At 33.3% G+C, this 26874-nt stretch overlaps 1 protein-coding gene, 1 long non-coding RNA gene and 1 pseudogene across 4 annotated transcripts in view; 1 reads left to right on the top strand and 2 right to left on the bottom strand.

Moving 5' to 3' along the window:
* LOC134231708 (uncharacterized) overlaps positions 1-22293 on the top strand; it is a 33866-nt gene extending 11573 nt beyond the window's left edge. The window contains exons 5-11 of one of the 3 annotated variants that reach the window (XM_062713679.1): positions 6764-6868; positions 14214-14507; positions 16446-16675; positions 18981-19155; positions 20515-20692; positions 20910-21009; positions 21398-22135. In XM_062713679.1, coding sequence (XP_062569663.1) covers positions 6764-6868; positions 14214-14507; positions 16446-16675; positions 18981-19155; positions 20515-20692; positions 20910-21009; positions 21398-21469 — 1154 coding nt within the window. In that variant the 3' untranslated portion in view covers positions 21470-22135. Of the gene's footprint in view, positions 1-6763; positions 6869-14213; positions 14508-16445; positions 16676-18980; positions 19156-20514; positions 20693-20909; positions 21010-21397 lie in introns of all 3 variants that reach the window. The other 2 variants (XM_062713680.1, XM_062713681.1) reach the window with 2 other exon arrangements.
* On the bottom strand, positions 817-8190 carry LOC134231709 (uncharacterized). The gene is made up of 3 exons (XR_009984607.1): positions 8088-8190; positions 7813-7934; positions 817-878 (listed from the first exon to the last, which is right to left on the bottom strand). It is a non-coding gene; the product is annotated as an uncharacterized LOC134231709 (long non-coding RNA).
* LOC134231706 (uncharacterized) lies at positions 8313-10948 on the bottom strand (annotated as a pseudogene).
* Positions 22294-26874: the final 4581 nt, after the last annotated feature.

Genomic DNA, 26874 nt, shown 5'->3' on the forward strand with positions numbered 1-26874 from the left:
TGTAGCAGCTGTGGAAGGCTGTGAGAAACCAGTTCCGGGCTACAAGAGTCGGAAGAGAACCATGGAAGGATGTTGATACCTTATTAACTCGGTGTAACTTCTTATGAAATATTAGCATATTAAGGAGGCTGATGGGTCAACAATATAATCCCAAATTAACCACCAGATTTAAATTATTTTTTTTACATACGGAATCCTTAGCTGTCAACTATCATTTGGCAAAGAAAAAAATCATATATTTTAGTTTTCAAATTTGATCATTTTGTATATCTCTATATGGAGCTCTCCTTTTAAAGGAGATTGAAATAGTCTAAAAATGGCTGCCACACCCTAGCCTCGTTAAGAAATTGTCGTGTTGCGTTGGGTTTCTACAATGGGAAGTCAGAATCAAAATAAAACATAATTTTTGGGGAAATTTTAATTAATTGTTACAGCATTCGTACAATTTATTAAATGGTGGCCAAAAGTCAGTTGAATAGATACAAATGTAAATACTTGTGTACATTATAGATATGAGACTGAGTGCCCCAAAAATGATGCCAAATTGTGTATGATAAACCAGTAATATATATAAGGCTAACATTATAACATCTAAAGGTAAAGTTACAAGCTTAATTGTTTTTTTTTACAAGTTTGTAGTGAGATAGGAAGTAGTGTGATCAGCCTATGAATCTACAGTACTAAGGAACGCTGAGCATCTCGTAACACAGATACTGGAGATCTAATGTATCTACAATAGGCGTCAGAGGCCCATCTTCCTAATGTTTTAATAATATCGTCCTCCACATGGACAGAAGCTGCAGTTGTAGCCGCACCGAAAGAATGTCTATTATACACATCCACATCACAACTTATACAAGTTAACACATGCTTAAAGGCTGAAATAAATTCAACTCTTGTCAAAGGGGCACCATTTTGATTTACGAACAATGGACTTTGTGGAGAACATGACAATTTGTACCTTCCCTTTAAATATTTACAACATACAGCGAAAGGACAAATAATATTGTCTGTAGAAAACAATTTAATGATGACTCCTTTCCTGAATGGGTCAGTTTTAGAAATTTTGAGTTGTAAAAGTACACAATCCTCAAAGATAGATAAATCACTTATACAAAGATGTATAGAAGGATCAAATACTTCTTTACATTTAAATTCTCCATATCTCAAAAAGCCAAAAAATGCAACGGTACATACAGTTTCTAACAAAAAATTGTAAAAATAGTCTATCTTTCTTAAATGAAAAAAGCCATGGTGCGTGTTTGACCGTATTTGTCGGTTGTTTGGTTTTTGTTGGTTGGATAACTTCGCATGGACTGGCCGATAACCGGAATGATGTTCTGTTGTACTTGGGGACAAAACGCTGAGAGGTGCATTCTTGATGAACAAGTGGAGCATTTGTTTGCGGTAGCGTTATCTACTACCATCATGAGAAGGCCAATATCTCTCTGTTGCATGCTCTACATGGTGTTCAGCATGCTGCAGATTATGTCACTGTTCGAGGAGGCCGCCATATTGGATAAATTGGCTCTCGATCCCGATGCAACATTGGTTGATGCGCTAGATCTCGATCCTTCCCCCGGTGGTGTTTCGCTTGAAATAGTTGCTCTGGTCGTTTCAATTCTGTTAGTATTCTCTGGAGTTGGTTCCGTACTTGGAGGCACAATCACGGCATTTGCGACGTCCTCTTCCATCGATTAAACACTTATCCGGGCATCTGCGTTCGCGGGGGGTATTCCTCGATTCTCCAGATAAAGTTTCTTCATTACGACTTTCCCAATGTTGGCAGGGACACGACTACCCAGCTTAGCCAGTTCCTCGATATATCGTTGGGTTGTTCAATTGTTTGTGTTGCTCTCATCCCAGCGATTAGATGGGTAGGACGTCTACGACTTCGAGCTCGGTCAGCCATGATTTGAAACTTGATCCTCAGCGTCCGAAATGTACAGGGTCCACAATCTTATTGATTTGTAAATGTTTCACGTTCACCAATTCACAAAAACACATATCACGACATTTTGGTAGCGTACGGTGATTATTAGGTTATGATTGAAATTAGAGTATGATTGAAAGTCCGTGAAACGGGCCAAATAAATTACGATACAATTTCCTTTACAAACTTAGCGAACTGCTAAGTAGCTGAATCCCCACTAAAAAAACAACCAATCAAATTGTAGCAACATAATTTTAGAAACAATAATGGCGGATAGGTCTAATCCGAATAAACCCCTCTTTCCAACATAAGCTTTATAAACTTATAAGCTTATAAAACCAAAAGCCTCCAAAAAATACAAGAAAATGTGTGTCATTGAGTGTTTGTTGCATCATTATATTCAGTTCATTTGTACTTCATGTCAAGAGAATTTGTTCTTTTTTGATGTCAAATATAGGCAGGCGTTTACATTCCTGAATCAACAACCATCCATAAATTCAATTGCCATTATATGTGTTTCTAAAATTTAATTTATCACAACGCCACACATAGTGATAGAATAAAGGATCACCTTAAAGATCTTAAAGACCTGAAAGATAATTAGAGTGTCATATTTATTTAATAGCGTTGTGTTTTGCGTGCACTATGCCCAAATAGTAGTCAGGGTTTGACACATTATGTGCATAGTGCAGCAAAACACAACACTGTTGTTATCATTATGCTGACTGTTGTAACAATATAAAAACGGCATATTTTCTTCATTCGCTGGTATGTTAAGGAAGCATAATAAGTAATTTCTCGGGAAATTTAGACTTTTTAAAGAAAATTTAGTTTAATAAATTACCAAAATCACTGATAAACATAAACTGTTATTTACTATTGCATACAGATAAAAGCGTGTCTAACGCAAAGACGTGTATGACCGCCATGGCATCACGTGACTTCTATTAATAGCAAAATTTTCCTTAATAAAAAGGCTTACAGAACAACAATACCCCGGAGTTTGATAATTTCTTTAAGTGTATAATATAGCTGAAAAACATCTATTTTGTCTAATAAGTGCTGCTAGAATCCAACTATCTTGTCCGTAAAATATTTATTCCACACAATTGCACGAAACCTTTCCCTTTGTTTTGAATGATATACATATGAAGCGAGATTTTTCGTACAACTATGCTTTACTCGGGATTCTAGCAGCACTTACCAAGTTTGTCAAAACGCAAACTTTCAATCTGTACAAATCGTTTGTTTCGAAATATCCAGCTTATTGTTGTTCTGTTGCATTTTTTGGTCAAATATGACGAACGATAGGCCGACCGGGATACGTAAAATAGCTGACTGTCTTCGAAAGAGAATATAATCGATGAAAATGAATTAGCACACCTGTTAAATTAATTGAACTCCATATGAATTTAAAACAATATTTCCGATATTTCCTTATAAACTCCATTTTACGTATCTTTGAACATGCTGTCTTAGCCAAATTCTCTTTACACGACATGATCAATTTCCAAGTTACCTGATGTACACACTGGTATCCTGATTTCTAAAATTGACATCATCTTGCTTACTAATACGTCATAATGCAGCACTGATTTAGCCAAGGTAGAATATTTTGTATGCTTCCTTATTCCCCCTGCGTTGCCAATGTTTCATCATCTGTAACATTCGTCTACTCTATTATGACGTCACCTTGTGCAACCTGTACGTCATAATCTTTTTGTTCCATGCTTTAAGTAAAATCTGCAGATAGTTTTAGAGAATATTATTTGAGTGAAAGAAGGGGGTTGCAAGAAACTATTTTAGAAGAATTTTTTTGTTTATCTTTAATCCTAAGTAAAATATTTGAAACTAAGTTATATATATCATAGTACAATGGTATAGAAAATGGCGTCTGTTGCGTAATCGGTAGCGCGTCGGTCTGACAATCTCGGGGTCGTGAGTTCGCACCCCGGTATGGGCGTTGTCGGATTTTCTACAAAAATGGAAGCCGTGCACTATTTCGGCATAGTATGCTCACGCTATATAAATCCTTAGAACACTATGCGAAAATAGTAGGGTATGGGTTATATGGGTTATATAGAGACAAACTGACAGGAAGCATAATAAATTTTTTTATCATTGAAATAAAATTAGTAAAATTCTTATCCTTCTGAAAATGATGAAATGATTTTTCCCTGTATATTTCCTTTCAGGGTAATTTTTTACAAAGTCTATTAGAAATCTACGACCTTCAAATAACACACGCAAATTTCTTCAACAAACCATACTCAAGTTTCAAACCACCTCAATTACGAATTCCAAGGTTATGCAAATAATTTACTTGTGTCCTTTTTCATTGAAAGACGATATTTTTTTTCAAGTCAGCCGGCATCAGTGCATTAAAAATAAGGCCAGTTTCCCTTTTAAACTAAGGCCTACTTTTGCACGTTAAAACAATCCTGTAGTATGGAAAAGGTAAGATTAACTAACACTCAGTGATCTAAAAAAAATGTATCATCAATTCAAATGATTGATGAATGCATTTACAATGCAACAATAATTTCTGATCATTCTAGGGGTGTCATATAAAAGAAAATATCCCTAGTTAGTAAGTCACAGCCATCGGGAAAAAATCAAATCCATCTTAAGAGAACTATTTTTGTGTGTAAACACGTCTCTAAAGGGTTGTAAATGAAGTATATAAAATATACACATTTGTAAAAGAATTTGTCTTGAATAAGGGAGTGAAATGTACTTGATTGACCAATGTTGATTCTCCCCCACCAGTGTGCAGAACATTTTTCGCCGTAAATTCAATTTTATTCGCCTCACGTGTTATGGTTAATTATAACAATTAAAATATATACATAACGCTTTATTTCTGTAACTTGTGTTTACTTGCTTTGGATCAGCTCTCCATATTCTTATTGTTTTTATCAGTTGTACATGTCTGTTAAAGTACAGAATAAGTTCATTTCATTATAATTTTACTCAGCAATTACCCAAGCATTACTTCTTCTTTTGAAAAGGACTGATTCTATTGGTTCCAAAAAAATACAAGAAAATGTGTGTCATTGAGTGTTTGTTGCATCATTATATTTAGTTCATTTGTACTTCATGTCAAGAGAATTTGTTCTTTTTTGATGTCAAATATAGGCAGGCGTTTACATTCCTGAATCAACAACCAACCACAAATTTAATTTCCATTACAAAAGTTTCTAAAATTTAATTTATCACAAGCCACACATAGTGATAGAATAAAGGATCACCTTAAAGATCTTTTTTAAAAATAAATATAACCATATTCTGAATAAAATTGGGTTATATTCATACTCCTAAAAAGGAAATAAGAGTGTCATATTTATATAATAGTGTTGTGTTTTGCGTGCACTATGCCTAAATAGTAGTCAGGGTTTGACACATGGTGCACGAGCTGGAGGCGAGTGCACTATGTGTCAAACACTGACTGCTATTTAGGCATAGTGCACGCAAAACACAACACTATTGCTATTATTATGCTGACCGTTGTAACTGTATATAAACGGCAATATTTTCTTCATTGCCAATGTTTCATCATCTGAAACATTCGTCTACTCTATTATGACGTCACCTTCTGCAACCTGTACGGCATAATCTTTTTCTTTTATTTTGAACGTTCCATGCTTTAGGTAAAATCTACAGATAGTTTTAGAGAATATTATTTGAGTGAAGGAAGGGGGGTTGCAAGAAACTATTTTAGAAGAATTATTTTGTTTATTTTTAATCCTAAGTGTGAAATATTTGAAACTAAGTTTATATATATCATAGTACAATACTATAGATAACGGCGTCTGTGGCGTAATCGGTAGCGCGTCGGACTGACAATCTCGGGGTCGTGAGTTCGCACCCCGGTATGGGCGTTGTCGGATTTTCTACAAAAATGGAAGCCGGGCACTATTTCGGCATAGTATGCTTACGCTATAAAAATCCTTAGAACACGATGCGAGAATAGTAGGATATGGGTTATATAGAGACAAACTCACAGGAAGCATAATAATAGCCAATAATTTATTTTTGTTTGTATTCTTGCCTCTCATTGGTTGATTTCCAAAAAGGAATGCATAACATTTTGTATAATCTGGTTTGGTATGGGGACACACCCCCTTGACAACCAGCTGAATCATCTGTATCCATCAATCCCCTCATTTCCAGTCCTTGGGATTCATGGAAAATTCCAGATTTAATGAATGTACCTTTAACTTCAAACAGTAGCTCGATCTGACCTCGTGTAAACAAGCATCATGGCTGCTAGATCTATGTATCAGTTTTTACCTCCCCTCGTTTCCCATCACTTCCGTTACTACGGTTGTATTATTGCGCGGTAAATTTGAACTCATAAAAACAACACAATTTCACACCCCCAGTTGTTTAATTATTTTAAAATTAAATTATAAGGAATGACTCTAATTCTTGGCCAAATTATCGAGTATAATATGGTTTGGGTCAGTTTACGCTTTTTTATAATCCGCTTTGCGGATTATAAAGCGTAAACTGACCCAAACCATATTATACTCGATAATTTGGCCAAGAATTAGAGTCATTCCTTAAATATCAGCTTTAAATCTTGGCAAAGAAAACCCCAAAAATTCACTTGCAACTCAATTGCATTTGGGTCTAAATCTTGTTTATAATAATCCAGGGCATACTTTAATTTTCGACGTTACATAGATATTTTCCGTTATATTTTGAGGCCATTTGTAGAAACCGTAGACTACTGCCAGTACCGTGTGTGATTTTGTGTGATCTTTTATCAAATTTATGTGCATTTAATATGAACATCTATTGAGTGAGTTATTGAATTCATTTCAGAAGGTAATACTAGGATTAAAAATGGACTTTTGACGCTGAAAGCAGAGGTGACTCTGAATTCTAAGTCTGCAAGGCATTTACCTCTTAAACAGTTGATGCCAGATGGTAAGAACAAATAAATACCTTTTTTTCTAAAATTGCAAATTGATATAAAATTTTGCTGTATAATAGTATAATGTTAAAGTTCACCATTGACAAAGTTAGCAAGATTAAAGTTCTTCAAGGTCAGGATTATTTCCTGAGGCACAGTCCTCAATGATATACTTTTTTCTGTTTTATCAATATTATACAGATTCAAAACGGAAAAAAAATAGAGTAAACATTTAAGGAAAAACGAGAATCAGTTTCAAATCCTCATTAATTTAAATTAAAACTGAATATTAGCGTTATCTTATTAATGATAGAAGCCAATTTAATATATCTAACAATATCTTGATCGATGGAAGCACTGTCATAGACATGATTGGATTCTATAATCCGTTTCCAGTTACACAAAACATTTAAGAAGTAGAATACAAGACTTAGTGTGAGGATGTGTTTAAAAAAATGCCGTTTATTTGATCAGAAATCATTGTCTTATAAATCTTTATAACGCTTAAGTCAACATTCGTTATCAATATTGCATGAAATAATTGTTCTGAATATATTTTGTTGAAATTAATGCAGTTTCTAAGTAACAAAACAGAAGATTTTTATAAAAAAAAGGGGGGGGGACAAATAATGTTCCTGATTAATTCTGCATTGTAAATTTAGATGCCTGTAGCTATCCTATCACACACAAATTAGAATTTTTTTTTTCAATAAATAATCTTTGAAAAAAAAAATTATCAGCAAGTAAAACAAACGACTTAAATCCCCCTTCTTTTCACTTTCATCGCAAGTTAAAAAAATTGAAAATTGAAAATGTATGAGAAGGGATGTCTCTTTTATAAAATATAACTTTCAGCCGTAGGGTATGTCGGTCCATGAAACTCGAAAACTACGCAAAGCATCTTTTTCTAGGTTTGTCACTCCACTATAGCTGTATCTATTTAGAGAATAATACATACCATTTTCCATATCACATCCTGTATCAGCCCGAGACACCAATATCAGCCAGAGGGCCGAACATTAACACCTTAATTCCCGTCTCCAGAGGTTGCTGCTATCTGAATAATATCAGATGTCCGAGCTGAAAGAAAAGTAAAGTCAGACATTAAAGAAAGACAGAAACGTTATACTAAGTTCTGGAATATCAATTAATAAATGAAATGGTTACTTCAATAGTACCTTACTCTAAGTAAATGATAAGTAACAAGTACATTAGCATAAACAATGAACTTACCCAGACCAGTAGTTTCCAAGTCAAAAATAATTTCATTACCATCCTCTGGAAAAGATACTGGAGTGAGATCGATGTCCTCAAGATTTAAATCTCAATGCCAATCTTTGACTGGTATGTATCACCTGCAGACACAATGACACGTGTATGCAACAGAATAGCTAATGTTTTACTCATTTTCAAAAGATTTTATACAACTGTGTAAGGTTACATTAAAACTGGTACTAATTACAAGTTAACATCATTGTATATACCTTCTAATACAGACTGCGTGGATTTTTTCATTGCCCTCAGAGACTTGAGTTCCAGTCGTCGCCTTTTGGAAGTAAATAAACTCTGACGAAGGCGCTGATTTTTCAATCTTTTCTCCATTTTTTTATCATGCTTCGGCGTAAATTGTCCAGTGGATACAGAGCATTTTTTGTTCAACTGAATATAAAATGAAATCAAAATAAGTTTCACAAAAAAAAACGATAGATACTCTAGCAATTTTACATCATGTTAAAATTTAGTTTTATTGGTAAAGATACATAAAAACAGTTTTTACTTGAGAAAATAAATTTATGAATCAGAGTCAAAGTGACAATTGCAAGCAATAAGAACACTGGAACTGAAAGGTAACAAAAATCAATAAAATAAAATGCAATAAAATTTATTAAAGATAAGGAGATAAAACACTGAGATAAATGTCATCATTCCTTTTTAAGATTGTTATACAAAATGGAAATTTACTTAAAATTTTGACATGCAAGATTTCTTAATATGTATAATATTGCCATTAACACTTCAATTTGAAAATCTTATATTATTTTTAAAGTGATTTTTCATTTGTCAAATTCAACAAAAGGTTAATGAACATTGAAAGACTTACGGTGTTTAATTAAAAAAAACAAACGGTTTTGTAAAGTCAGCTGTAACTTGTCAACAATATCAAGTGACATTTTTCAACACTGCAACTTTAAGTCACCTCTGTAATGTAGTTATGACCATCATTTTTCTGACAAACGTAGCTGAAAGTCTAGTCTTTAGACTCTCTGAGCCTCCATAAAACCTGTTATGATTTGCAATTTCCTGATCATGTTGAGTATACATAATTTCTAGGGTGCAGATTTCTTATTAGCAGCACCCTTTTATACTTTAAACTATTTAAAAAATCGCCAACATAAAATTTGACTTTCAATCGTTTTGGAGCTTTTGATGACACCATGTGATTAAAGTTTTCGTTGACCTGTGTTGAATTCGAACCAAGAGATGCAAGCTCATCTGCCTTTGCAGCATATCTTAGGAATAGGTTTTCTAAGGCATATCAAAAAAAATTGGACAATTCAATGGTTTCCCAATAGGTAAATTTCTTGGTTTGTAGTCCTTTTTTCATTCTTGCACCATAAGCCACAACCATCATGTTCTCCTAAACGATAAAACACTTTAACATACTGAGATCGTCAATAAATAAATTTCAATTTTAAAATCAGTATACAAATATACTGTTCACAAATGCACTTAAGAATCTTGTGGTAGCTTTATCTATAGCAACTTATATAAATATACATATGCAGTGCATAAATATATATGTACCTTTCCTCCATCGTCATAAATACTCTGCACCATTTCACAAGCCATGGCCGGTTCCATGGCTTTTGAAGAACCGGACCAATTACGTGAACAGTTATGTTTTCGTGGATAAACTCCTTTGTCCTTTGCCGCATCAGATATTCTGCATCTCTTTCCTTTAACAGAATATTTATTCCATTTCTTTGCTTTTTTCCAAATAATGTGGCATGTCCTGCAAAACACTTATTATTGTACATCTGTTTAATTTCAAAGGAAAGGACAAAATTAAAAATATATTTATGGTACAAGAGTTACTATCTAAGTCGTACCTGTTAGGCTGTTATAAGCATGGCCACGCTTTTGCCAGGTACCATCAAAAGAAACGGTCAGTTTTCCATCACTCCTGTAATACAGATAATTATTATATGTTTTATTATTCAGTATCATATACATGCAATGATGCAAACATGTTCAATACCTACATTTCTAGTTCTTTATTTAACTGCTTCTTGCATGATTCATCTGCAATAAAGTTAAGTTGGTGTCCGACTTCTCTCTCCCTCCTTTTAAGTGCTTTTTAGGTGATGCTTGGAATGTTCAAGGCAGTAAGAATACTGTTAATGTGTGTCTCCCAAAAACCTCCATTTATCATCCCTGCAGTTGAAGTGCTTTGGCATAATTTTTGGGACAGACATTGCTTATTTTTTTTATTGCATCATATATGCTATGTGTACTTGAATTGAAATTCACACATGGAGCATTAAAGTTATCTAGTACAATTATGATTTTAATTTTCCTTTTTTTAAAAATTCAAATACAAATTATATACCTGCAGCTAACTTAGTATTCACATCCCAAGCCTGTCCTCCTTTCTCTGTTGTATGTTTACTTCCACTTGGAATGTCATTAACCAGGCCACATTCCGAATACGTGCACTTCACTTCTAAAATTTGCGCTAGCCCACATTTCCTCTCACCAACAGTGTTTATCAAATGTAATGGCTGGCTACATAGCTTACACGCTTTCAGACCATCTGCTCAAGTTCCTAACTCAATAACACGCCCTTCTGTTCGCCATCCAAGTTCTTCATCGTTAGATAAGGTTGTCACAACGTCTTCTTGTCTTGAAACATTATACACAGGGTCTTTGTTTACACTACACGCTATGTAACTGTGATCTGCGAATAAAATCGGCCCTGAATTCGAACTTGAATAGCAAGAATTCCAACGAGTGTTTCTACCTTTAGACAATGCAGTTACTTATTTACCATGTCCCTTTTTAACAAACCGTCCCTTCTTGTTTTTCGGCGCCATGTCCCGACACCATACCGGAAATATAAGTCGCTTTGTAAAAAGAGAACCCAAAATAGACGGAAACAAGGAATGAATACTATGACGTCACGCGGGGATGTACTAAGCGTGTGATATTGACATCACAATAGCCGTATCAGCCCTGCATGGCTGATACGGCTATTGTGACGTCAGCCATATCGCATATGCAAAAAACTTTATCCCGCTTCAGACAAATTTGTAGACAATTGATTGGATGAGAGCTCATCACACGACGCCCTGAAATTTTCAATATTACGTCTCCGAGCTTCGCCTCGCCCAATACGGATTTCCATTTCACACCCTGTATGAATCCGTATTAGGTCACTAACTGACTGTGTAACTAATAGTATTTATTACTAAGTATTCACATCACAATAGCTACTAAGTATTGACGTCACAATAACCGTATCAGCCCTGCATGGCTGATACAGCTATTGTGACGTCAGCCATATCGCATATACAAAAAGACTTTATCATATACTTAGTAGTAAATACACAAATTCTGCACGGTGTGATACGGGTGACGTCACAATACCCCATATCACGGACCGGTCCGAAAAGCCATATCACGTATCGGACCGGCGGGCCGAAAATCCGTATCAAACCGGAAGTAACGTTTGTATTAAGTTTAAAAGTTAATTTACTTGGTTTTATTTAAATTTTCATATAAAATAATTCTTTAATGACATTTGTGGTCTTAATTTTTTTCCAGTTACCTAAAATTGGCCCTATTAAATTTTAAAGAAAAATGTCACTAACAAGCACAAACATTCTTCAATGACCATATGTGAACTCGCATATTAAGTATTTTAAATATATGATAAATACAATACTACATACTAAAATCCATATCATATGTCACATCAGCCCTCGGGCCCCATATCAGCCCTCGGGCCTTCGGTCCTCGGGCTGATATGGGGTCACTCGGGCTGATATGACATATGATATGGATTTTAGTATGTAATATTCTCTATGTATTTATTACTAAGTGTGTAATAAAGAAAGAATCCTCTTAACACTGCAATCTCGCCCCTTTTTAAATGCAGAATTTTACCCTTTTAAATAAGAACATTGTTATCTTATAGCTAAAGTCTTCAAGTATAGTCTGTATAGATACTAATAAAGAATTTTTTAGGAAAGAGACTTTTAATATATACATGATATCGATTAAATAAAGTCGCATATTTCACAGTAAAACTTCGCCATTCGTTATATATAGGCCATTGTAGTATTAGCATTTGCATGGGAAGGCGGGGCGTCTATCAAGCGTGCGATTAGTATGAATACATTAGCGTGTGTTCGAAGTGTACTACATTTTATGATGAAGTGACACCTAAAAGCCCTTTTTAGTGCAAGAGACTGAACTCATACAGTGTATAAGCATCCTTTTTTTTTAATTTGTCAGGTTTAATTTTTTTTCTGCTTAAATTACGAGTTATATTAGAAATTCGTCAAATTATTTATATATAAATATACACAATGGAATTGTGAATAGAACGTATAATGCAGGATTCACTCTTTTTCACACTTAAAACTTTATTTTGATAGAGATAAAAATCAATCCATGAAAGCTTATAATTAACTTGCTTTTTACAATCACGTGAATAATTATTTCATATCATGTACATATATATAATTTTGCGAAGTTGGTGTGCTACAACAAATGCGGTTGAATTGTGATATAAAACTTCACTCTGTGTATGAAAAATAAATTCGCAAGAAAGTGAAAATTAAACGTCAGTTTAACGTCAATATTATCGTTGCTGGATATAAAAAAAAACCTTCAGTGTTAGACAAGTGTACTTTGTACATTCCAGATTGCATTGTTAAATAAATTCTCGTCCTCTAGTGAGATAAACAATGAACCATTTCAAAAAAAAATTTGCCCTTTATCATTCGTTTTTTTGTTACATACTAATATTTATATTTAAATCTTTCATTGTTGTTAGATTTTCTGCCGATGTAATTAAAAAGTTATAACATTTGTAGTGTCGTCAGATGAAATCCGGAGTTTCCCTCTATTAATTTATAATTAATTACATGTAGGGGTGCATTTTGTGTAATGTTTTTCATACGATATATAAATCTTTTTTTAAATGCCTCACACATCAATTTCTTTTCCGTAAGGATTCTTTAATTGGAATTAAGCAATTGTAACAAACGGTTTATTTTCTAAAGATATCATAAATTGGTATTTTTTCAAATAACGATCGTAATTTTTTTTTATCTTCCAAGAGTCAATGAACGTAACGCTGATGTGATGTACATGTATGCAAATTGATAATATATATACCCTCTGGCAGTATTTTTTTTCAAATACTGTATTAGCTTTATGCTACAAGCCTTCAAAATATATTGATATATACCGGAAAAAAATCAAACAAAATTGACTGAAATAACAAGTAAATCAAAACTGTGAACAAGTCTTAAATAAACCGTTTTAAAGAAATTTTATCCCATGGTACTTTAAATTCTAAATTTTATCCCATGGTACTTTAAATTCTAATTACCAATTTGAAAAGGAATTGACCATCGATAGCTCGCAACACTGGACACGATGTCGCATTGATCTGCTCAAAGCATGAAAGTGAATAGATTTGAGTCACGTGTTCAATGCTTTGTTATGCATGAGGTCAACGGCGGGTTGAAATTTGTAAACAAGGTGCCTTTACTATAGAGACAGGTACCCGTGATTTTGCACTTTTTTTGGAAAATAACATGTGAGCGCACGAATGTTTCAATTAATTTCTTTCATGAATTAAAATGACAAGTTTAACTCTTTACATTGACCCTATTTACTACAACTTGAAACATCAATGCGCTCATATAAAAATTGGGCTTTCAAAATGGGGGTATGGCCTAAAGTCTATGGGAAATCGATGTAAACAACGTACCTCTGCTATATTAATCAGATAAATACCCAATTACAGTGCAAGTATGTGAAAATTGAAAATGAAATTAATAAACTACAATGTTTGATGAAAAGATTAAGAAAAAAATATGTAGGAAATCTTTAAACTTATTTTTTGTAAATTATCGGGGGGCCAAATGTGGACGTTTAAACGATTAATTCTTTAGTTATAGTGCAGGTATTTAAATGTCCTTCTCGATACATAGGGAGTAATCGCAAGTTTCTGTAACACCTTCTTTTCTTTATATTCCTTCGCTAATGGTGAAATAAAATTGCTTTATGATAAAATGAATGAATTTATGAAATATCAAATAAAAATAAATATTAAATATGTAGAGTCATCAAATTCGGTGTCTTCATCTCTAAAATCTGCTGTAGAAATCCTCAACAATAAACTGCCAGAGGATGAGGACACAATAAATGGAATACAGTTAGAAACATTTGAGTGTTTTGAATCTGTAGAGCCTCTATCAATTACGGTTCCTTCATCTCCACAAAATGCTGAAGAAATCCTCTACAATAAAATGCCAGAAGAAGAGGACACGATGAATGACACCAATTTAGAAGGAACAGAGTGTTATATCCAAGAAGGGTTTGGGACACTGAACACAGACAAAAAGCCAGATAAAGGTACATGACTGTACACAATTTTTCAAAGCTTTTATTGTTTACCTTCCTTTTAAATGAAACTTATAATAATTGTCTATAGATGGATATCAAGGTATGATGCTGTCCAATTTTCTGTCTTTGGACTTTACCACTGTGTATACGTTGTCAAAGCTTTTTAAAAGGAAAGTGAATGTTGGCAGGTGTCTCATCCAGGTTGAGTCAATGACTTACATCATGGTTGTTTTGTTTGTTGTTGAACGTCCCTCTCGAGAATTTTTCACTAATATGGAGGCGCCACCACTTCCTGGTGGAGAGCTACAAATGTTGCCCTATACTTGGCACTCAGGGCCATTGAGCAGTGAGAGATCTTTTTCATGCCAACCCTTAATGCGACACGGGCCATAAGTTTATACGCTCTCATCCGAAGGACCGGTTTCATGTCCCAATGTGGGATTCGAAAACCCGCGACATAAGGATGAAACATATGGAGGTAACGAAAAGAATTCAAAATCAAAAGTCCATAAAATGTATGTATCAATTTCGTACACTACGTCCAGACGCTCTAACCACTGGTCAAACCACATACACTGCGTATAAACACTTGTAAAAACCCTATGGCCTAGAGAAGGAATTATTTAACATACTGCAGCATGGTACAGACATGTATTAAAAGTTTGATCAAAACGTTGCAGTGGTTAAGGCTTAGTTTCAATTACTTAAATCTGAAGTAAACAAGTATAGTTACTAGTTAACAGATGTTGTCATTGCTACCATTTAAAAATGCTAGTGATGGTTGAAATTCTTCCAAATGCTACTCTTCCAACAATTTTGATTGCAGCAAAATCTGGTACAGTTTAGAAAAGTTCTGGATTATTAACCACAAAATTTGTTTCAATGTCAATTTTCTCTTTCTTTTATTTAAGGTAGGACAAAACACCCGTGGATTCTATTTTAACCCATTTACTAAGAAGTACTGGAGGAAAAAAGAAAAATATTACTTTATTAACAACAATGAACGATACCTGAAAGAAAAATAATAAGTTTTGGCATATTTCCATTATATTTTGTGAAAAAATCAGAGAATCCTATATATTGGTAACTTGGGAGCTTACATTTTGGAATGAGTTTACGCTATTTAAGTGCAATAAACAAGCATGTAACAGTCTGTTATAAAATTCAGTGCAACTTTTGTTCCATAAATAGTAGAGGGGTGATATTTAGAAACATATATAAGGAGTCTCCATCCTCTATGTACTACAAAGGTCAAGGTCATATCAAGAGGTCAAAGGTCAAATATTGTGACGTCATCTACTGAATCTTTTAGTTTTTTTGCCATTGAATTTTTTTTAATCGCCAAAATATCTGAAACCACCGGTTCAATTTTCTTTATTTTTACACATTTTATTCTAAGACCCAATTGAATCAATTGAATTATACATTTTGTCTTAAGAAAACTTAAACTGTCGGATATTTACATCTGAATTTTCAGTTTTTGACACAATGTATGTTCTATTTTACTTAATATTTTATTCAAATTTTCCAGTATCAATGTGACTCACTAATTTGAAGTAACAAAAAGGTTATCTTTATTAAAAGTATTACACAAATGTGCAATAGATCAATAGAAAATTCTAAAATAATGCTCATTCTCAAGTCTAATGTCTGATTTCACAATCTTCTTATAGGGGTCTGATAGGCCATATTTCAGATTATATGGGCAAAAAATGTGCGGTTGAATTTCTTTCATATCATATATAAAGAGAGATTTTGTATCCAAGAACAAAATATCAAAGTTTCAGAAAAATTGCATTTGAGGAAACATTTGACCTATCTATTTGGTCCTACCTTAAGTACAAACCAGTTTAGCTGAAGACCCATAAGATATATTTCGTAGATGTAAGTTAATTTTGCTCTTTAGAATCAGTAGAAAAATGTTTATACATTGGTTTTTTTAAGTAGAGTTCATCATGAAGAATGAAAATAAAAATGAAAACACATCAGAAAGATCAAAGTATGGAGCAGCAAAGTCTTATGAAGACTTTCCATTCTTCCACCAGAAATTGATTTGGCTATTTCAGCTTCCAATAGCTGTAGTTGTAGCAATCATCATTGGATATTTTTCCATACTGACTCATTCCATGCAACATGTATTAGTACCAATCATTTTGGTGATCTCTAGGTCATACGCAGTAAGTACTAAAAGAAGCGGAATAATACTTTAGTATGTGTAACCATGCAGATACAGTGTGTATAGAGCAGGAAAAGTATTTTAGAAGAGGTCAAATGACCCTGTCTATTAGTTTTTTGTCAATGGAGTTTTGTGTACTCAAATTAATGAGGCATTTTGAGAATTTCATATGTGAAGAATTGAAATGAAATTCACACGACAAACAAGCTATTCACCAGCTTAGTATTACATCTGCGTACGCATAGTTGATTGTTGTTCCGGAAATATATTAATTTAGACTCGGTGGAATTCGGACAATTTAAAAAAGATTCAAATATATATATATATATATATATATATATATATATATATATATATATATATATATATATATATATATATATATATATATAAGGTTTTTAGCTCACCTGAAATGAAAGCTCGAAATATCTTTTCTGATCACCTTTTGTACATGCTGTTCATTTTCCGTCCGTTTGTAAACTTTCCACAATTCTAACCACACTTAGTAAAGAGCATATCCTATGGTGAAGTAGAGTTAACATGTAAATTGTTAAAATGAAAGACCGAACCCCTTTAAAAAGAGTCTTAGAAAGAAAAAATAGAATGCAGACATTAAAAAAAAATATCTCAAGAACCACTCGGTCAGAAAAACTAAAACCAACGTGGGGCATTGAAATTCCTAAATTGATCAAATCAGGACCTCAAGAGGAAGGATGCTGCCTGTAGCATGGTAAGGAACCCAAGTTCAACATTGAATTATAAATTAGAAATCTTTAAAAATAGTCTTCTCAATAAAAGCTTAAACTTCATATGTGGAAGCATCCTTCAAACTGTAGAATCTAAATTATTAAAATTGTGACCGCGGGTAGGAAAGAGCCAAAATATGGAAATTCAAGTTTTACATTGAAATATATAGGAACATTTGTGAAATCTCATCAAAATTTATTGGGCCAGAAAAGCATATATGTAAACATCTTGGACAGTATAGAATACAAATTGATCGAACATGACCCCCAGAGGCGGGGGCACAATAGTGAATCCGTGTTTACATTGAGATATATAGGATTTTAAAATAAAAATTGTTCAAATCTTAACCCCTCCGGGATTTCTAGGGGAAAATCTTCTGAAAAAATCCTTTTTATAGTACATCTTAGCCAGAAAAGCTGAAGCCTATTTTGAAGCAACCTGGGGTAATATGAATTTTGAATTGTCCCAATCATGAATCCACGTAGGGCAGGACCACAATGGTTATCACGAGGGGGAAATCTGGTGAAAAACAGCATAATCAAAGCTACTCAGGTGAGCGTTGTTTTCCATGGGTCTCATTGTGTTTTGGTAAGTCATTAAAGAAAAATCAGTATCAAATCATATGAAAATTTTCACAATGCAGCAATGATTTTTATTAAATGTAGCATAAAGCTTATTTTGGCACCATCTTAAAATACTTTATCAGTATTTCATTTTTTCACTGTGATTTTTTCACTCATCAAAGTGATCGGATGGAAATCTTTAATGAATTAACTTAACCTGCTCAGTATTTTTTTGATATATTTTTTTTTAGCTCAGGTGAGATCTTCCTTTTAAATTTTGTCTGACTTTAATGCTGGCATGTCTTAAAGAATATGTATTCAGTAATCCTCTAACTCAAATTCTACAGTTAAGCCTTCATTAAAAGCTTTTCTCTTTTTTTCTAATATTGAAAGGAACGGAACAATTAAATTTTATTGAGGATCAGATTTAATCAGAACCATATTATTGTCACTGTAACTTTGTTTAAAAATGTAGATTAGATAAAGATGTAACATTATAGGAAAAAGGAACAATTGTTTAATAGTTAGAAGTAAATTTAATCAGCACCATACTATCGATACTTCCAACTTTCTGTAAAGGTCACATTAGATAAAGATGTAACATTATGGCAAAACCCGGAACAGTTATATACCGGGTAATATTGAGTGTGAAATTTTAATCAGCACGATATTATTGATACTTTAAACTTTCGCTAAAGGTTACAATAGGTAAAGATATAACATAATGTAACATAAAAATTTGAAATGAATTATTATAAATTTGCAAGACCAATGCAACATGCTTATGGGGATATTTATCAACATTATCATAATAAAAAGATTAAATTATAGGAGATTATTAAAAACAACATAATAAAATGCATTCTTAAGCCACTGATATCCAAGATAAAATATGATGTATACTCTGAATAAAAATTGAATGTTGAATTGAATCACTTTCTATGAAATAATTTTTGAGCATTGTAACTTATTTTATTTAAAGTAAATTTTTCATAGGAGCCGTGTATACCAGAGGCTACACTTGAAGTTGGAAATGTTACTCCTCTCAAACCTTGTGAAACGTGTGATTTCTACAAACTCAACTGCCAAGGCAATAATATATCTGTGTGCTTGAATATTTTCCCGACTACACAATTTGCAGTAGGATGTGCTCCAAATATCTGCATAAATGGTTAGTAAAATCTTCGTTTAAAATTCATGGGAGGTGCACTTTTTTAAGCTCACCTGATCAAAGGTTTTACGCTGTTTTTTTATGACTTTAACATCTATCTTTCTAACTGTCTATTCATTTGTTGACGTTTTGAATTTTTGACTCTTTCTGTAGAAACCACTGGATCATTATCAATCTAACTTGTTATAAAGCATTTTTTATCAATGAAGAGTCATACCCTCATGTATTGAGAAATAATCAAGAAAGGGCAAAGCATGGAGGGTAGTGTTTTCACAATTCTGTTTAATAACAATTAACTTTGTTCAGAAAAATATATATATAAAATCTTCTGTTGAAGAGTGCATTCATGTTTGCTCAAAACAAGACCCTTAGGGGGTCCACAAACAATAGGTCAAAGTTTAATTTTGAAAACTCGTAAAATATGTACTTAAAAAATTACCTACATGTAAAACAACAGGACTTGGATAATCTGATTTCTTAATATTTATTTCCTCATGTTCATACTGTTTATAGAAATCAAGAAGGAAAATATACTTTTAATAAACTAAGCTTAGTTCTAGGTCTGTTTTAATTAAACATATACTGTACAAAAATTGTCATAATTAAAGTGACCTATTAAAAGAATATGTCTTGGTAGAATTGAACCTTAACGAGAAATTTAAATCACACAAAAATTGGAGAATATTGATTTGTTACTATGATACATGTTGTAATACTGAAATGTCTCTCGATCGCGATTCGTAACTACAGAAAATAATACAAACCCTTTTTCCTTATCACATTAACTATCTTTCAATCCAAGACTCAAATATCAGCCAGAGTCACAAAGGCCCGAGGACTGATATTGGTCGACAGATGACACGGGATGTGATGTGGAAAAGGGTATGTTTTCTAATGACTATTATATACTAATCAATAAAAAAACAGCGCACATCTACTTTTATAAATGCAAAAAATAATCAGTGACTATTCTTTTTTCGAAGAATAGTAATTAAAAAAGCAGAGAATGTAAATGTTTTGTCTCTTTTTGTATTTTGATAGATTTAATTTCTAGTGGGGGTGATTTAAATTTGTCTCAGCCCTGGAATCTGATCAAGCCTTTGCGATATCAGATGCTAGGTACATAACATTTTGAAGAAACCCGTATTTCAAGTGTATTATAAATTACAATAAAGTGTTTTAAGTGTTCCAAGATAATTTTTGTCAGAGACATAGTAATTTGGAAAATCCTTGTTTCCCTCATATTACTAGATATGCATATCAAATCAGAGTAATAACTCCAGTCCTTATGAACAAGTCGGTTAGTATTTTACTGAGTATTTAGTATAAATGAGTTTAATCATCCTTTATTTGGTTCAGATGGATGCCCTGAGTGGAATGGGGGAAAGGGATCATACAAAATTCAATACAGAAATGGAGAGTGTGGTTCCACTTGCCCAGGGCATTTTAGTCTTGCTGAGTGGATCAAAAACTGCACCATATCACCACCCCCCTCATTTGGAGCCAACTGTCTTTTAACAACATCTGGAGGAAAAGGGTATATTATTTAATTTTTTGTATTCCCATAATCCATGATTCGAAGATTCAAGGGAATATAGTTTTTGTCCATTCCATTCATTCAATTGTTGGAAAGCTGTTGCATGCATGATTCTTATGTGATCCCATATGCCCCGTGAACCCCTTTTTAATAATGTTTATCTTTGTTTTGATAGGGCCATCATATTTTAATAGACCATGCCAATTTTTCTTTTTAGATCTGATCATGTTACAATAATCGTAGCTAGTTTCTTAGTAGCTGTAGTGGGAATAGTAGTAGTAGTAGGACTTCTGATCCTTCGAAAAAAGAAGCTATTGGTAAGTATACACCTGGTACATATACATACACTTAAATGACCCATAGGGTTTATGAGGCTACTTAATACATGGAAGGATACAACAATTTGACAATGCTCTTCTTTCCCTTTTGAAAAATAAATTTTTGAATCCTATTATAGTTTTTGATTCTCTAATGCAAATGTAGTACAACATTGTCTAAGTGCCAAAGATGAATTATTGTAATAAACACCTGTTGCATTGCATTGCTTAACATATGGCAGTATAAATTTAATTGTATCGAGTACCACCTTATATCAACTAGAAACAATCGTAAATTATTTCAAGGTCCTGCTTTCCAGTTTTCACCATCAGCAATTAAACATTGAAATATACTACATATTCAACTGAATTTTTTTTTATATTTTAGTGCTTCAAAAATAGAGGACGCGGTGAGGAAAGTGTACCAGAAGGTGAAAATTTAAATCCAAGTAGGAAGTAGATCTTCTGATATGCATGTTTGATGCTGTTTGTGCTATAAACCATGCGAGATGTAATCTGGTATAAAATATTTCCAGGGTCTGGACCATCAGTTGTTAAATGATGAAATTTTATGAATTTCTGAATCAACAACATTTTAATGGTGGACCAATAGTAACGATTTTAGATCGACTCGTGGAATTTTTGAATCATGCATCGTTCATTGAATGATTACTAGTATTTTCCAAGTTTATATGTATTTTATTTTTCACTTCTTAGGAGAAAAAACTCTAAGAATTATACACTTTTCTAAACTTGTGACATGATATTAAGTCTCTTTCAAAGACAAAAATTGGAGGTGCACATTTTGTAACAATGATTCTTTGGAAAATTCGGTGGTAAAAGCGAAGCATAACAGACGGATGGATAGACGGACGTAAAGCTAGACGGACAGATATTCATTATCATTTAAGACCTACCTGCTTTTCAAACTGGGAAGTCCATAAAACAAACGCCTGGGACATTACTGCATAAAAGGAAAGTTGAGAAGTTGAATTCATTTGTCATTCAGTGTATTTGTTAGTTAGCCATATTTTTTTTAATTCAGTAAATATTTAGGTTTGAAACAGGTATTTCAGGCTTTGATACGATTTAACTATTGTTGACTATATTTATATAATAGTGTTGCATTATGCATGTACTATGCCTAAATAGTAGGCAGGGTTTGACACATGGTGCACGAGCCGGAGTTTTAGGCATAGTACATGCATACACTGTAATGCAACACTATTGTTATTATTATGCTGACTGTTGTAATTATTTATTCGATAATCCGTTTGAATTTTTCCTGAAAATATTGGTGATAACACAGCGCACTTGCAAGAACTCGTTCAAAATCTTTATGCTAAAATTGGTTGCATGCTTAGTTATTTTGGTTACTAGTATTTTCTCTAAATAAGTCAGAATTTTCTGTCCCAAAGCAACTCATCTTAATTGTATGTTTTATTTGTAAGACTTATTTGTTTGCAGACGTCGATTCTCATTGATAATTGTCTTTAACATCCTTCAATCAAGCGTCATATAAAAAAGCGTTTTAATGACCCTACGAAATCAGTTCATCTAACGATCTGTATATAATTAGTTTGAAACTTTGTTGTACATATTAATCTAAGGTTCCTTAAAATAATTTAACTGTTTTCAAATAAAATTTGTCTATTTTTTCCTTCTTGTGTCAATTGTATAAATTAAGTTTATATATTTTATAAAATTTTACCAATTACTGATCGTCTTTGTGGCGTAATCGATAAGGCATCGGACTGACTATCTAACGGTCGTGAGTTCAATCCCCAGCGTGTGTATTGAAGAATAAAGCCGTGCACTATTTCGGCATAGTATGTTTCCGCTATATAAATCCTTAGACCACTATGTGAGAATAGTAGGGTATGGGTTATATAGAGACAAACTGACAGGAAGCTTAATAATATTTTTTATGACGAAGGGATTCGGTATTTTCGAGGTATTGAGTACAGGCACGTAGCTTCGTTTTTGAAAGTGGGGGGGGGGGGCAACCTGAGAAAATTTTTTTTACTTACCTAAGAAAAGTTGACAAGCAAAAAAAAAAATAAATAAACTCAATTGAATATTCCCCAAACTCGAAAATCCTATTTCGTGGGGGGAGGGGGGGGGGGGGTGGTGGTAGTGGCCAACTTTTTCCAAGGCAAAGTTCCTTTCACTTCTAATTTTTTCCTATATTTCTTGCTATGTATATACTGTGGTAAAAAGTGGGGGGGGGGGGGCAGGACCCCTGGCCCCCCCTGATACTACGTGCCTGGAGTGTACTCTCATTATATGCTTTTATCCTTTATTCAGATAGTCAAGTAAGAATATAATCAAGTTCCCAATGCAAACACGTTAAACGTATAAATTAGTAAATGGTAGAATGTGATGATTAATATTTACAAGTTCATTTACGAGACATTAAAAGCCATTCTTCTTTATTTCTTATTGAGTTACCACCTAAGACATTAAGCTGTTATAAGGTCAGAAAAACCCTAGAAATTGCAAAACAGATTGTGGGTAGCACTTAAATGAAGCATTCGATTGTGTAAGACTGTTGGTAGCATAACATAAAGCTTTTAGCATTATTTATATGCTAACCTTAAAAATAAAAAGTAAGTACAAACTATTCGACATGTAGATAATAATTTTTCAATGCATGACCCCCAAAGTAGGGTAGGTCCACCAAAGAACTATTAAGAGAATTCCAATTCCATTGAAATATTCAGAATTTTTTTTAATATCATGAAGAACTACTGGTCCACAAACATGCTGATTTGCCATTCTCTCTTTTTTTCAGCTACACGCAGCTATACATATATCAAATCAACGTAGGGACGACAATCAGTCTTTTTAAAAATTTCATTGATATATCTTAATGCCGATTTGAAGGCCTCTTCATGTACAAAAAATAATCATTTATGATCAATATAATGTATGTATGATAATACAAAAGTGCTCTGCTTATAATCGGGCACAATTAGACCCTTAGGGATTTGTACACTACAGACAGCGAGAAAACATGATCTTCAAAGACTAGAAAGATGTTGTAATTGAGAAAATCGATTGATTTATTGAGAATTTTTCACTCATATGGAGACGTCACCATATGATCTTTACTCGCCACTCAGGGCCATTGAGCAGTGAGGGATCATTATTGTGCCAACGCCTGCCGCTGACATGGGGCCTCGGTTTTTTAGGTCTCAACCGAAGGACCCACGACTTTTACTTCAAAGTGCCGAGCGCATGGCAAAGGAACAGTTGCTACCCATTTTAACGACTAGGTCAGTCACGGCCGAGATACGAACTCACGACCTCCCGATCACGGAGCGGGCGCTCTACCGACTGAGCAACCGTGAACGGTGTGAAAATCGAAATCGAACTGAAAATCTTTTCAATACTAGATTCAGAGTAGAACAGAATGGACTTTGCAAAGAAAGTTTGGTCTTTATCTTTGAAATTGGATGTACCGGTATGAAGTGATAATTTTAAAAAGTCATCCATTTTGAATTCTTTGTATTAATTTTCCATTATTATCTGCTTGTGGTTTTAATATTCCTTGACATGTTTGATACACAAGAGGATGCTGTGAGGGGTAGGGTTCTGACAAATAAGTATAGGGTGTGGGGATTACAACAACCTCGATTAATTAAAGACAACAATTGCGATAAAAGCAAAAATACGGTTATTATGTCAATTTAGGTAATTATTTTGAAATTAATTACTCTGAATACCTTACAAAATGTAGGACTTAAGCTGGGTTTGACCGGTCAACAGGGGATGCGTAATCCTCAAATCACCTGTTAATCGAGAGAGAGAGAGAGAGAGAGAGAGAGAGAGAGAGAGAGAGAGAGAGAGGGGTAGGACATTGCTTGCCCCCTCTTTTCAGCTCGGTTGAAAATTACGCACACTGGTATATTAAAGAATATGAATATTCAGTATTCAAGTATTTCTACTTCAGAATTTTTTAGTGGAAAAGACTGCTATTTGCTTTTCAATTATTTTACTTCCATGTGGTTCATACTGCAGAACGTTTTTCTCATAAGGTAAACTATATATATGGTAATCGTATTGCCTTTTTAGCAGTCGCATTAAAAGCAGTAAAATTTAAAATATCTCTGTATAATGAGAAAAAAAATATAAAAAAGAATAATAACAGTGAAACAGGAACTGAAAGTCTAGGCGTCGAAAGGAACCTAGCAAAGGAGGTCAGATACAAAACGCTATCAGATCCAATCAGAACTAAAAATCATTTTCTCAAGTAGTGGAAGATGTAAAAATACTATATTTTTTTTTATTATAGTTTTATGTTAACACAATTAACATGAACAAAACCACCTAATCGAAAGCTACGACATAACTAAACACTTAAAAGTGTGGCATAGAGTTATTACAAAATCACAACTATAAAGGTGAAATATGTTTGACAGCGTAAGTTATCAAATTATCTCTAAACAAACAAGGCTTTATCGATACCATGGAGAATAATTTACATATGATAAGTTGACAATCCTGGAAGTGGATCTGCCAAAAACTTATACTGACATACAAAAAACGCTGTTTTAATCTATACAGCCAAAACACCACTTGTGAGAATGTATGAATTTTGTCTTTTGCATGAAAGAGAACTTTTAACATTAAAATAATGCACTACTTTGAAGTTCACCAAGAATGTTAACTTTTGATCATAAAAAAGGAAATTGCTTATACATGTACATGTAATTGGTCATTCCTTATGATGATAAAAAAAATTTCTTGTATTTTTATTTTTTTTTCCACATGGTATACATTGATCTTTCTAAATGGTGTACTTATGATAAGTTTTGAATAACCCTGCATCACATCAAACAATATCTTTCTACGACTAAATAAATACAAGATGTAACCCAAACCATATACCAATTAATCAGAAATAATGGTCAAAAATTCGAGGACGAGACGGTTCCTTGGAAACGGACAAAGAAAGTAGTATATTGGCTCTAGATCCCAAATACACATATACACTACTAGGTATATGATTTATAAAATTTCTTCATTCAGATGGGAAGCTATTTTTAAAAACAGGAACAGAACTGCATTTTACATTTCATACAACACGTTCAAAATACAATGAAAATCTTTAAAGTAAAACATGCATTTTTGTTAATTATTGAAAATTGTAAAAATATTCTTCACAAATACAATTTCTACATGCCATTGTACAATTTCCGAAACCATTACAAAAATATTTCACCTTCTTAATTGTTAGTTAATCATTATGTTGATATAAACTACTATATGAGAATTGCATGAACAGTCCTCAAATATAATTTAAGATAGAAGCACCGTTTTCAATTTTGTTTATTCACAATCGAATTATCACATCCCTTCCCTCAAGAATTGTTGACACAAAATATACTGCATGTCATTCATACAGAAGTTTAAAGCAGGCTTTTAATTTTTTTCCCACTTCATCAATTTTTTACTTCAGGTTCTCCAATTCGTGTTGTTTGGACTTCAAAACAGCGATTTCGTGTTCGATTCCATTTATGGATTTTTGCATGTTTTTAATTTCATTTGGAATAACTTCACTGAATAAGAGAGAGCTTGTTTTGCGATACCAAGTTCCATAGCATTTGTCACTTTGTCACAAGCATTTTTCTTATGTCACTTTTGCCACAGCTAGATATACATTCTGCTAAAGCCTTTTGCGCGATTGCCTCTTTTGGTAGTTCCATAAATGGTTTCATGTCTTTCAAGTATTTAAACGCAATAACAATACAACAACTAGAACAGACTAAGGCGCCTACATCGGGCCCAAAGCGCAACCCTGAAAGAAGACCTATTGTAACACACGCCACAGAAGTATACTCTGGATTTTCTAGCAAGAAA

This window comes from Saccostrea cucullata, unplaced genomic scaffold (assembly GCF_032062105.1).
Source record: "Saccostrea cucullata isolate Sc308-1 unplaced genomic scaffold, CSIRO_AGI_Scuc_v1 ctg11477, whole genome shotgun sequence".
NCBI lineage: Eukaryota > Metazoa > Mollusca > Bivalvia > Ostreida > Ostreidae > Saccostrea > Saccostrea cuccullata.